General features: G+C 36.0%; 1 protein-coding gene across 5 annotated transcripts in view; it reads left to right on the forward strand.

Annotated features, from left to right (window-relative positions):
• LOC115215537 (putative extracellular sulfatase Sulf-1 homolog) overlaps nt 1-14,754 on the forward strand; it is a 213,472-nt gene that overhangs the window by 85,877 nt on the left and 112,841 nt on the right. For all 5 annotated transcript variants that reach the window (XM_036505734.1, XM_029784718.2, XM_029784721.2 and 2 more), the window contains 5 exons: nt 2,164-2,403; nt 3,482-3,707; nt 5,801-5,896; nt 11,355-11,505; nt 13,811-13,986. In XM_036505734.1, coding sequence (XP_036361627.1) covers nt 2,164-2,403; nt 3,482-3,707; nt 5,801-5,896; nt 11,355-11,505; nt 13,811-13,986 — 889 coding nt within the window. The remainder of the gene's footprint in view (nt 1-2,163; nt 2,404-3,481; nt 3,708-5,800; nt 5,897-11,354; nt 11,506-13,810; nt 13,987-14,754) is intronic.

The following is a 14,754-nucleotide window of genomic DNA, read 5'->3' on the forward strand; positions in this document are numbered from 1 at the left end:
ATATTTATCTCTCACTGGATGGAGTGTTGATCTTACTTTAACAGAACAGTAAATTATATAATGTGTGTGTGTGTGTACATGGATTCACAGGTGGAGATGTATGGAGAAATTTGCTTCCCAGTCTTGTAATTTCGGGCTCTGTGCCATTGTGTGGAATTTTGAGCAAGTGTTTTCTAACTGCAGGATAAATAAAGCCCTGTGAATAGATTTCGTTGACAGAAACTGAAAGAAATCCTTTGGTATATATATGTGTGTTTGCATGTGCGTGTCTATGCTCATATCTCTGTCTTGGCATTGCATGATATTTGTAAACAAATGTCACAGTCATACAAGCAGTGTTTTCATTTCCGGTGTTCTGTGAAATATTACTTTGCTTGGAAACAGAAAGGGCATCCAGCCATAGAGAAATCTCCCCTCAGTTTACACTTGTTTGATCCATGTAAACAAGTAAGGGTAGATGTTAAAACAATGATGATATGTTTCTGTTTTCCTGACCAGTGTTTGTGTCAAGATACCTTAGAAAAGTGGAAGAAAGGAGTCTGGAGGGTTCTCACTTTGTTATAGCTGAACAAACACCGTTTTTAAAAGACATGAGCATTTATTCCTTATTCAAACCTGAAAGAAGCCTGTTGAGCATATGTGTGTGTGTGTGTGTGTGAGAGAGAGAGAGAGAGAGTGTGTGTGTGTGTATAGCCTTGTCTGTAAACAAGCATCACCATCATACAAGCAATGTTGTTCATTTCCCATCTTCCCTGAAAACATGTCTGGTCATGTGGAAATATTACATTACTTGGAAAGATATGTTGGTAACAGGAAGGGCATCCAACTGAAAAATAATCTGCAGAAAAGTGGATGTTGAAATGATGATGATCTTTAAATTTTAGCTTATCTGGAATGTTCATATAGATGTTGAAGTAGCCATAGGTCACAGTGACGTCCAGTTAATGTATTCTCAGCTCTTATTTCATAGATTTTTAAAATAGTAAGAAGCAACGTTGATTTGATGGTGGTTTTGGTTCTTTGATAGTTTTCATGGAACAAAGATTACCGAAATATAATGAAATAACAGCCTTTTGTGTTTTACCGTTTCTTTTCATGACTACTTTAACCATTGATTGGAAATTGTGTTTATGTATGTGTGTGTGTGTGTGTGTGTGTGTGTGTGTGGTGTGTGTGTGTGTGTACTTGTATATACAAATGCTTCATTTGTTTTTGTGGATATCTGTAGGTATATATGTGTCAGAGAGAGACAGAGGGAGGGAGGGAGGAAAGTGTGTGTGCTTTATAAGTTAAAGATGGAGGGACAATGCCCATAACCTTTGCAGGTAGTCCTGGAATGGCAGGATTTGATGGGCTCAATGCAGAGTTGAAACATCTGTAGGTTCTTATCAGTTGGAAAAATCTGGCTGAGGAAGAAATTGAGGGGCTGGTGAAAATGTTTGCAACAGAGTGAACTTCAAGTAACTGAGAATGGGGTATTAAACCTAGTCATGTTAGTCTGGCTGTGTGTGTGTGTGTGTGTGTAGATGAGAAAGAATACATTTGTGTGTGTGAGAGAGAGAGAGAGAGAGAGAGAGATGAATGGAAGACAAATGTGAGATTTCTACAAAGTAGCCTAGGGTAAATAAATTATTCTAAATATTAGCACACTTGACAGTAGCAAGTTGGCAGAATTGTTAGCATGCTGGTCAAAATGGATTTCATCCATCTTTGTTCTGAGTTCAAATTCCGCCAAGGTCAACTTAGCTTTTCATCCTTTAGGGGTCAATAAAAAAGTCCCAGCTGAGCACTTGGGTCAATGTAATTCATTTATGCCCTCCTTGAAATTGCTGGCCTTGTGCCATAATTTGAAATCAGTATTAACCCTCTTGTTGCCTTATTTCTGTTGAAATACACAGCCTTTGTTTCAATTAATTTAAAAAGTAATTCATAAAAAAAAAATTCTATATTAAGCTGGTGCTTGGATCATAAATTAACATTAAATTTTGATGGCAGGTTTTAATTTACAGGAAATTTGTGTCATAGAATTAGGATCAGTCTCAGGTGGGTTGATATGAAAAGGATTAAAGTATATGTAACAAAAAAAAAAAGAAAAAAGATCAGCCATTTATGTCTTTATTTTTGTTTTAGAAATCTTTCAAGTTTAATTTTCCTCTCAAACAGGTTCTTTAGATTACATGCCTAAAACCAGGAAACTCTTGACCAACAATGGTGCTTTCTTCAATAATTCTTTTGTTTCAACACCAATGTGTTGTCCATCTCGGAGTACATTATTGACTGGTATGTACAGCCATAACCATAATGTTTTCACTAACAATGAAAACTGTTCCTCCACACAATGGCAGCAGAATTACGAGACCAGGAGTTTTGCTACATATCTGAGTGACCAAGGTTATCGAACTGGTAAGTGGCAGTGGTCAATACACTGACCAGCTTTCATTGCATTCAATATTGCTCTCCACTTTACTAGCAGACTCTTTTAGTTTCTTTTTCTTTCTTTTTGTTGTTGTTAAATGCTATTTCATGTTAAGTTTGGTCCAATGCATGTTGTGTAAAACACTAAGAAAACTCTTAGAATATAATTTAATGTTTCGCCTACTTCTCTTTGTGGTTGTATTGATTACAAAAATTGTTTCTGTTGCTTATGCTTCCTCTTTTTATTTATTCCTTATTTTTTTGGTTTTTGGTATTGACTAATCAACACTACATATATCTAATTATTCACTGGATTGGAATGATTTTAAGATTGACATGAGCAATTTATTGCTACATTTCCCTGATATATTTCGACTTTCTTCCTTATTTAACCTTTTCCTTACCATGTTTCAGTTGAAATGCACTGGTTCATTTTGAAAATAATGAATTTAATAAAATAACTTTTGTTATTATTAAGCTGGTTTTTGGAACAAATTAACATGAAATTTTGATGGGGAGGTTTTAATGTAGATCACTTTAACCTTTTGTTACTATATTTCTTTGTTTTAATTAATTTTGGAAATAATGAATTTAATAAAATAACTTGGACGTTATTGAGATGGTATATATATAAATTTACATGAAATTTTGATGGACAGTTTTAATTTAGCCCTCTTTAAAATGGGAAGTTCCTTAGAACCAGGGGTAGTCTCAGGCAGGTTGCTATCAAAAAGGTTAAAATCAACCATTTAAAATCTAGTAAATCTGGTTACATTCATAGCGAATATATGGCTAAAATGAAAATTATATTTGGTATCTTTCTAAAGTAACACCTGGCTTACTCTTCTTTTCATTGTACATAAAAAACTTCCGCAAGAAAGTTAATAGTCTGTAACACAAGCTTTTAAAATATGAAGCCCTCTAATCATTAACTTGAAATTTGTTTACATTTTAAAGTAAAATAAATCAATATTTTATTTATATATTTTATATGCTTATTTGAAATTCCATTTGAGAAATTTGATAACTTGAAGCTAATATATTCGGTTTTCTTTTACATTTTCAGGTTATTTTGGGAAATATCTTAATGAATATAACGGCTCTTATATTCCTCCTGGCTGGAGAGAATGGATGGGGCTTATACGCAATTCTCGATTTTATAATTATTCTGTCAATTTTAATGGTAAAAAGATGAAGCATGGTGATAACTATTATGAAGACTATTTCACAGACCTCATCGCCAACGACAGTGTTACGTTTCTCAAACAGAGTAAACAGCTATTTCAGAATAAGTACGTTTTTAGTTTTATGGGTTTTATTTTTCTTCATAATCTCTTTCTTCATTATTTGCTTACATTTTGGGAATTATTTTATGACAAAATACTTTTGGGAAATATACTGTTTTGGTGTTTTAATTCCAAGCTTTTAAAAGAAAAATCCCCCCTCCTCCCCTTCCCCCCTCCTCCACCACCACTGCCTCCTCCTCCTCATCATCATCATCACCACCACCATTTTAATGACCATTTTTCCATGCTTGCATGGGTCAGATGGAAATTGTTGAGGTAGATTTTCTATGGCCGGATGCCCTTCCTGTTGCCAAGCATGGTAATATTTCTCCCTAGTTGGACATGTTTACATGAATCTTGCTAATAGTGACACTTGCTTCACATCTTTCATACAATGTGAAGACAATGACACACATCATCATCATCATCATCAACCCTTATTAGGGATGGATGGTTTGATAGGATCTGACAAACCAGAAGACTGTCACGCTCTAGTGTCTGCTTTGACCTTCCAAACACCAACAACTTTATACAGTGTACTGAGTACATTTTTTGTGGCACCAGCTTTATGAAAGGAGACACAGCATTGTGGATGAAATAGTGCTGCCAGAAGACGTGAGACCGAGAGTTATAGTGGAGGGCAGGCTGCTGCTATGTTACACATGTGGAGAAAAGGGCCACATGAAGGCATGGTGCACCCAGAGAAAACAACAGCCAGAGCAGGTGGAGAGACAGGAGCGCATGGACCAGGTAGTTACAGGTGAAGGCAACAGAGGAAGAATTCACTGTGGTTAAAAAAAGAAGGAGGAGCGGAGAAATGGGTTCTCCGCCAGAGAAGCAGAAAAAGAAGAGAGAAGAGGTGAGAAAAAAGATTATGAAGGTGGCCAGCAAGGAGGAAGAAAAAATGGTGATAGATAAAGAAAGTAAAAAGAAAGCCGAAAAAGTGGAGTTATGTAAGGGAGAGTCATCAGTAAAGATAACAGTTGCTCGAGTGGAGGAAGGAGATTCAGAAGGTGAGATGGAGAGACTGTTTAGAGTGGAGGAAGGAAAGAGGGTAGAAAGAATCCAGCAAGAAAAAAAGAAAGAAAATACGAGGAGGAAATGGTCAATGGTATTATGTGATGTACCCAAAAAACAGAGAAACGGAAAAGAAAATAATTAAGTTCCAATTAACAGTAATCGTACATCTATGCAGAAGATATGAAGGCAATAGTAATTGAAAAGGCAACTACAAGAAATTAAAGGAGATGTGTGGAGACAGTATTGAGCCACCAGGAGTGAGGATGGAATTCAAAGAATTACCACCAGTAGTGGAACTAAGAGACATAGAACCACTCATGAAATATTATTAAATAGAAAAAATAAGTATGCGAAATTGTGTTATTGAAAAAGTAGGAAAAAAGAAAAAAACAAGAGTAAAATGTTTTATGTTATCATTAAGGAAAAATAACAGAAATAAAGAAAAAAACAATAAGGAAAAAAAGAACAATTCTAGACAATGTATATAAAGGTTCAAATGGGAGTGGGGCCCATGTGACCATTTTCATTCTTTATTTTTATATAATTCCATCTCATATACATTCATTTTATGTTTTTTGTCCCCACTGTGGTGTTGTGTCTGTTCTTGTGGTGTCCCTTTCTGTGTTTGGGGCCTTGTGCCTAATAAAGAAACAGAAAGGAGACACAAGCACTTTTACACATTCAACCACAAGGCCATAGCAGAAGACACATGCCCAAGGTAGCATGCAATGGGACTGAACGTGAAACCATGTGGTTGAGAAGCAAGCTTACCAGCCCCCCCCCCTCCCAGCCACATATATATTTACACACACATGTATACAGTGGGCTTCTTTCAGTTTCTATCTACCAAATTCACTTGCAAGGCCTATGTTGGCCTGGAGCTGTAGCAGATGATATCTGCCCAAGATGCCACATAATGAGACTGAACCTGAAACCTTGGGGTCTGGAAGCAAGCTCCTTAACTCAACAGTCATGCCTACACCTATTCCATATCCTTTTAACAATTTTGTTTCTTTGTAATTCCTTGTTGTCTCTTTCTACAGTTTGGTTTAATTTGGCCTAATTTGTTTTTCCTTTAGACCCGTCCTGATGGTTTTGAGTGTACCAGCACCCCACGGAACAGAAGATGCAGCACCCCAGTACCAGCATCTATTTGCTAATGCAACATCTCACAGGTATACTCACTTGGTCAGCATGTAATTAAAGTACATTTAACAGGTATACAGACTTGATCAACATATCGTTAGAGTACAAGCTGGACATACATAGATTTTTGGTCAGCCTGTAATTAAGGTAGATTTTTGGAAATACATAAATTTGATTAATAATTAATTAGGATGCTTTTACATCTTTATTCTACTTGCAGTGTTTGTTTTAATGTTTCGAGATCTTTATTCTCTGCCGCATGAGTATTCTCCTGACTTGGGGAATGGTGTTTTTGTGTGTATTGGCTCTATTCTTTGGGACGTATTTAATGCATATGGCTTGCATTATTGACTTGAATTTATTGAGTTTCACATCTATGTTTTGCATAGAGAAGCTTTTAGGCCAGTCCTGTTGGAGTATCTATTTCTCAAGTGACTTCCAGTCAGCCTTATAGAAATTTAGGCTGGATAGGGTTTGAGTGCCATCTGTGCAGAGTTTATCTTTAGTTAATTCCGGGCCATACATTGTCAGTTCTATCATGTTATGGTCTGAGAATATTGCCAGTGATATATTTACGCTGTGGATAATTTCTACATTGTTTTTAAAACAGAGGTCCTGGATATTTTTGTGCCTGGTTGGAGAGAGTAATGTTCTGCTCCATGAATAGCATTTTCGTAAGATCAAGTAGAGATTCTGCTTGATTTCATTCCTTGTGTGTCATTCCTGGGGCTATGTTGCCCTCAGGCCACCTGATGTTGGGGAGGTTGAAGTCACCCTTCAGGAATCTAGTAGTACATTGATCCAGTTGCGTTAGTATTTCTGTTATCACACTGAAGCTTTCCTCAAATTTTCCTTCATGATTTGAGGCATCAGGTGGGCGATATAGTGTGCATATGACTATACCAAGTTGCTTTAGATGTATTATGAGTGTGTCGCACACTGAGTTCAATAACAGGGTTAATGGTGTGACATCTTTGCGGATGCACATTGCAACTCCACCCTGACTTCTGTCTGTACAGAAGATAGCATACATTGGTATGTGCATCTCCACATCATTTATGCCTGCAGACAAATGTGTTTCTGTAAGTGCATATAGCTTGATTGCATGCAAAAGAATTCTTCAGGTGTGCAATTTTGCATTTGCATTTGTTCTGTAGCAAGCCTCTTATATTTATTAGGAGAAATTGGATGCATGAAAAATTTATTTGTATGTTAAAAAATGTTGAAAAACTTCTTTTAGAAACATTACAATACAAATAAATTGATTATAAGTTTTAAAGCTGAAAAATAATTTTAAAAACCTACATTTGCTTCTGTGCTATCCCCTAGTTAATTAGAAACCTTAAGCATTTAGTTAAATGCTAAGAAAAAATCATATTCTAACTATATGGGGTAGAACTTCTTCAAGGTTTTTATGAACTTGTAGGGCTTAGGTTAATGTTTTTGAAGGATGCATGGAGAGTCTTAAAAACCCTGAAGAAGTAAAGTTTCTAAAAGAAATTTTTCAACATTTTTTAACATACAAATAAATTTTCCATACATCCAATTCTCTCCTTTTGCTATCCTTCAATATTAATAATATATATAATTACAATAATCCGTAACATATACAAGTGATTTTTGCATTATATGATAGAAATTAACCAGTGGAATGTCTTGGATTATATAATCCCTAATGGGGTTATAACTCCCTCTAATTGACTACACACACACACACACACACACACGTACACAACTCTAGAAATTCCTATTTGTTGGTATGTTTATAACTGAATTGTCAAGTTTGTTATTGTTGATTGGCGTATATTAACACATTAAAGTGGAAACCAGTTTGATATGAAGAATAGACAAAACTTGTTGGTGTTTGTGATTTTTCGTTTCATTGCATTTCCCTGTATTCGGCATAACAACAAGATTCAACCATCAAACAATGCGAAAGCTTTTAGCTCCTCTCTCTGTTTATATGTGTGTGTGTGTCTTTGTGTCTATTCACACATGCAAATGTAATTGGTAATAACTGCTGAATTTTCCTACACACACACAAAAAAAAGAAAAGAAAAGCCATTCAAGCTACCGCATCTGGTTTTCTGGAGTTAGTGACTCAGCAACATGTTAACAAAGCAGTTTTCTCTGTGCTGTGTGTGTCAGTAATGTATGTATCTAGACCCTGTGACTTGTCAAAAACTTAATAATAGACCAGATGGCTGAAGGAATATTGGCATTTAACCTCACTCCTTTTTGACAAACACACACACACACACACACACACACAACATACCTTGCTTCTTTCCTTTTTCTCATTAACTAAAAAAATGCTTTTTATGTGAAACATAAACCACTATTCCTCTCCCATTTTTCTTTTCCGCTTTTATTTATCTTTCTGTTCAATTTCTAATTAATTGCTTTGATCGTTGGAAATTTTAGTTTTGTTTTGTTTTGATTTCATGTTTAATAGCAAAATATATGAACAACATTTTTTGTAAGAAAACAGAAATCCCATTTAATTATTTTTTTAAAAATTAATGAATCTAGCAATTTCTTCTTATAATTTTTTTGTATAAAAATGGTAAAGTTAATGTTGAGTTTTAGACTCAAGTAATTTTTGTCATGATGAAATAAAATTTAAGATGAATGGCTAGAGATGCAGGCATGACTGTGTGGTTAAGAAACTTGCTCTGCAACCATGAGATTTTGAGTTCAGTCCCACTGTGCAGCACTTTGAACAAGTTTCTCCTATTATATAGCTCCAGGCTGATTGATACTTTGTTAATGAATTTGGTTGTCCCAAACTGTGTGAAACATCTTGTGTGTGTGTGTGTCCCCGTGTCTGTGTCCCTCCATACAGCTTGACAACTGGTGTTTTGTTTACATCCCTGCAACTTAGTGGTTTGGCAAAAGTGACTCCTAGATTAAGCAGCAGACTTACGTCCTAGGGTTGGTTGGTTCAACTAAAAACCTTTCAAGGCAGTCAGCAGTCCTGCATGACTGAAACAGGAAACCAGTAAAAGACAAATGATTATGACAGTGATTTAGAAAGATATGAGATCACCTTACGAGGACCAGATCTCTCTTAATGGAAACATGAATAAAATGTTATGTAAATAACATAGGTACAGGCATAGCTGTATGGTAAAGAGGTTGCTTCCTAACCACATGGTCCCAAGTTCAGTCCCACTGTGTGGCATCTTGGGCAAGTGTCTCTCACTACATCCTCAGGCCAACCAAAGCCTCATGAGTAGATTTGCTCAATGGAAACTGAAAGAAGCATGTTGCGTGTGTGTGTTTGTCTTCCACTACCACTTGACAATTGCTGTTAGTGTGTTGATGTCCCTGTATCTTGGGAGTTCGATCAAAGAAACCAACAGACTAAGCACCAGGCTTAAAAACAATAAGCACTGGGGTTGATTCATTTGACTAAAAATTCTTCAAGGCTGTGCCTCAACATGGCCACAGTCTAAGGACTAAAACAAGTATGAGAAAATACTCCCTGCATTTTAAGGACTAGTATTTAGCTTTAGTTTCAAGGAACCATTATCATAAGACCTTTTAAACCCATGCATGCCACCGTCTATCTCAATCTTGCACTAGTTGAGGGAGGTCTTTGGGCCGGCTTCCAATGCTTCTGGTGACTTGATTTACATACATTGTGTTTGGATGACTTGCTCTAGTATGGCCATGCTTTGGCATCCATAGCAGCTCTTGTTTAGCTCACCAACAATGTCCAGCAACGTGCAAGCGCTTTTCCCTTTATGATGGTGGAAGGTAACAGTTCCTAGCAATATGGTAACTATTTTTTGAGAAGTGAGCTGAAGCAAAAATGTTTTTCTCAGAAACACACATCAAAACACTTGCAGTGAATTTGAACTCATCTATGTAGTGAGTCCAAGATCTTATTTACTCAATCAATCTAAACTTTGTCCTTAATGAAGGTAGATACGACACTAGTCACTTAACATGTGTGTTACTGTTATTCTAGTAGTTTGGTGGAAAATCTTGAGCTTATTGAAATTTGAACTCAGAAACCTCATGCCTCTTATTTGAATGTCATGCAAAACTTAAAGATATATCTTTCCTCCTTTCCCTGTGATAGCTTCACCTTTCTTGGAGACAGTTGAAGAATTTTACTCAATATTACATTCTAAAAGTCATTGCTTTAGAAATAGAAACATGAATTAATAAGAGAAAAATAGATAAAGTCACTAGAAGGATTTAATTATCTATGGATAAGAAAGTGTAACATTGAAAATAAATTTCAGCATTCCATACTTTAATTAGTATCTGCACTATTATCACTCTTATTTATTTTCCTGTTCTGCATGATGCCATAATGTTGAGACATTTTACCAAATTATCTCAATCCATTTACTTTATTTCATTTGTAATATGTTGCTTTTGAAGAAGGAAAATAGAATCTGTTAGAAAATATGATAAGAATGTAGAGTAAGAACTGTGTCAGAGGAAACGGTAGAACTAATAAAGGATTAACTGGAATAGTTAACTATTCCAGTTAATCCTTTATTAGTTCTACCGTTTCCTCTGACACAGTTCTTACTCTACATTCTTATCATATTTTCTAACAGATTCTATTTTCCTTCTTCAAAAGCAACATAGCTTTAATCCCCAGCTGTTTTCTTAATTCACTCAGTCTGTTAAGAATTTCACCTGTATTAATAGATATTTATTAATATATTGTGCACCAACGGCAGAATATATTAATAGATGTACAAGAAAAGACAAGATCCTATTAAAATATCGGTACACAACAAATGGTTTATTTTCAATTTCTATATGAATTTCTCTCCATGTTTGTTGGGAGGTCAGAGGTTATAGAGTTTTACATATTGGTAGTTAGCTATCCTCCCAGTTATGCAGCCTTGTGTATTGGATATTACAAGTAATGCCACATAATTTTTGAACACATAACATTGATTTACTCTGCCTTGGAATAGTATTTGTGTATATATATATATATCTTACAGTTCAATTTTTTCAGTGTGAGGGTGTAGGTATGTATGCACCTAAGGAATGCAACTATATGTGTGCAGTGTTGTAACTGCAGCAATGTGTCAAAGCTTTTAGCAAACTGAATTGGTGACCTGAATTTAAATTTGCTGACATCATTTTTAACATTTAAGTTGTTTAACCCTTTAGTGTATGAACCAGCCATGTCCAGCCCAAATATTCTGCCTGTTTTATGTTCAAACTAGTCAGATCCTGCCTTGCTGTGTCATTCTAAAAATAATCATCAATATCTTGAAGTTACAAAATAATGCAGAGATACTTCAAAACAATGTGAATAGATAAGCATAACATGTGATTGAGCAATCTGAATGCTAAAAGGTTAAAACCTTGGAGGAGTCATGAACATCACTACCTCTTATTTCTTTTCAGTTGTAAATATGAAACTTTACTTCTATCTAATAAATTATGACATATTTGTCTAGTTTCTGTTTTATTCACTAAACCTACTGGCTTTTATTTTTAAAGAACACCAAGTTGGAATTACGCTCCAAACAAAGACAAGCAATGGTTGCTTCAACACATGCAGAAAATGGAACCCATTCATCAGTTATTCACTGATAGATTGCAGATGAAACGCCTCCAAACATTGCAGTCAGTTGATGATTTAGTTGAAAAGGTGAACTCTTCTAAACAATATGAAAATTCCTGTTTGCTTTTGGTTTTTGATTTCTTTACCTATTTCATACAGGAATTGTATGCAATACTTTTACTATATAATGGTGTCTACTTTTGTTCTGTTGATTCCACTCTGACTGGGATTACCCTTGGTTCTATGATACATTTTGTTGTAAAGTCATCTACAAAAAAATATCTTCCATTAAAGTTTCAAATTAATGTTCCAAACATCAGCTTAACAACAAGGTTATTTTTTATTGAATTCTTCATTTTCAAAATTGACTCAAAGACAGTGTATTTCAACAGAAATATGGTGAGAAAATGGTGAAACAGAGCTACGGTCAAAGGCATCCCAGCCATGACCATCCAATCATTTTTTTTAAAATTTAATCTTAGTAAATCCCAGACTACATCAACCAATGATGATAGGGTGTGATTTAACTCTTCAGATATCAACCCACACAAGACTTTGGATCCATGATAAGAATTTCAATAAAAATTCTGTCATTTTAAATTCCAAACACCAGCTTAATACTGACAAATTTATTTTAGCAAATGTTTCCTTTTTTAAAAAAATTACTTGAGACAAAGACTGTATTTCAACAGAAATATGGCAAGAAAAGGGTTAAGAAGGAGTGATGATATGAATCCGTTACCATCTGTGAATAGATTTGTAACTGTGTTGGTCCAAATGTATTCTTGTCTCCAGTTTCTGAAAATCACAGAACTTCTTTTCCTTTCCAAGTTATCAGATTGTGCCAAGAAGACAGCTAGGTTGAACTTGGCTTTATACAAAATGCCTTACTCCAGAGACTATTCATTTTAGCTCCAAGAGTAAGAGACTAGAACTATTTTGGTAATAGTTAGAGATGTCTGTTTGAGAGAGTCACTGTCAAAAGTTTACTTTGCTAACCTGGCCCTTATAGAATATTACCATTTGCTAAGATGGTAACAAAGGGTCTCTCTCTCAGAGTGAAAGGCAAATGCTATGATGCCTGTGTGTGAACAGCTATGCTACATGGCAGTGAAACATGGGCTGTGCTGAGGACATGTGTAGGCTTGAAAGAAATGAAGCTAGTATGCTTCACTGGATATGCAATGTCAGTGTGCATGCATGACAGTGTAAGCATCTTGGGAGAAAAGTTGGGCATAAGAAGCATCAGATGTGGTATGCAAGAGAGACAACTGCATTGGTATGGTCATGTGATGTGTATGGATGTAGACGTTTGTGTGAAGAAGTGCCGATCTCTACCAGTTGAAGGAAGCTGTGGAAAAGGGAGACCCAGGAAGACATGGGATAAGGTGGTGAAGCATGATCTTTGAATGCTGGGCCTCATGGAGGCAATGACGAGCAACTGAGATGTTTGGCGATATGCCATACTTGCAAAGACCCGTCAAGCCAAGTGAAATCATAGTTGTGGCCATTGTTGGTTTCATGTAACAGGCACATGTGCTGGTGGCACATAAAAGGCACCTTTTGAGTGCTGGGCCTCTCAGAGGCAATGACAAATGACTGAGACCTTTGGCATCATGTGCTGTGTTTGAGAAGGAAGATCTATCAAACTGATTGAAATTGTAGTCATGGCAGATATTGGTGTCACACAACTGGCACCCGTGCCAGTGGCATGTAAAAGCACCCATTACACTCTCGGAGTGGTTGGCATTAGGAAAGGCATTCAGCCATAGAAACCATGCCAAATCAGACTGGAATCTGGTGCAACCCCTCAGCTTACCAGCTCCAGTCAAATTGTCCAACCCATGCCAGCATGGACAACAGATGTTAAATGATGATGATGATAGGAGTATCAAACTCCTTTTGGCATATTTCATTCCATAACTGACAAAATCATTTTCTATTAAAATTGCTGCATCATTTTACTAAATACTAGGAAAATTATTTATGGAAAAGCAATTATATGGCAGCACCCCAGCATGGCCACAGGCTCTAGCTGAAACCAATAATAGAATAGAATAAGAGAATATATTTTATACATCAGGCACTGGCTGTGTGGTTAAGTAGTTTGCCGTAAGCTTCTTAAGTTGATCTTTGCATCTTTTCTGTACCAGAAACATTTCTGTAAGTTGTGGATTACTTTTTATTTTGGTTTTGACTTTAAAAAATAGAAAAACAAAAACATGGTAAATATTATTATAGCCAATATTTTACTGAGTAGCTGTGACAATTGTATTTTAATTTTAATTATACTTTAATTATATTTTAATTTTAATAATGTTATATCCAATCCATGCCTCATGGAAAATGATGATTTTTTTCTCTGTAATTTTCTATTTTTCTTAATTTTTAGGTTGGCGCAGAACTGAAGACCCTTGGTGAATTAGATGATACCTATATTTTATACACATCTGACCATGGCTATCATCTTGGACAATTTGGTCTTATTAAAGGAAAAGCAATGCCCTATGACTTTGATGTACGTGTCCCTCTAATCATTAGAGGGCCTGGAATAAAGCCAGGCATTAAGTAAGTTCATCATCTGTTTCTGGAATAAATGCTGGAAAAAAACTGAAATCTGTGTGTGTGAGAGAGAGTGAGTTGTGTGTCAGAAAGGAAAATTTTGTGTGAAAGGGAGGAATATTCCTTACTGTACAGGCACTAACTCAGATGATTCAGACATGTCATGTACATGTCTGACTTTTATCTTCCTTGTAGGGATCAATATGGCCAGCTATGCTATGTTTGGCACTTGGATGGAGGACAAAACAAAAAGTTGAAAGACTTGCTTAAGACTACAGTGAAGGAAACCAATGTTGATTCTTCAAAAGTGGAAGAGCTTGTGGTTTGTCACTAGCTGGGGTTGTCTCATTGTTAAAAGGAGATTGAAGATATGAAAGAAAAATTCCACTCAGCAAAGTGATTACACTGCACTTTGCTGTGCCAGTCAGATCAGCATGCAGAACCCCTGCTTGATGCACAGGTGACGTCTGCACCCAGAATAGTGGAATGAAGACTTCATAGCTTTCACATTGGGGATTTCCCTTTTCAATGTATTGTATTAGCATGAGCAAACAACACATAGATGATTAGTGGAGCCATCCTCAGGTATTTCTGAATGGTGTAGTCCAACATTTTTGTGTTGAGCTGACACTTCATGCTCTTTGGATTCATGGTTGGCCATACTACTTCTGTACTTTCCTACCAGATCCAGGGCATACTCACCCAGAAATTTTTGGAAGGTCTACTCTTTAGCATTTTCTGGACAGAGTGACTGGAAAATCGCATAGGTATTGT

This window comes from Octopus sinensis, linkage group LG9, assembly GCF_006345805.1.
Source record: "Octopus sinensis linkage group LG9, ASM634580v1, whole genome shotgun sequence".
Lineage (NCBI taxonomy): Eukaryota > Metazoa > Mollusca > Cephalopoda > Octopoda > Octopodidae > Octopus > Octopus sinensis.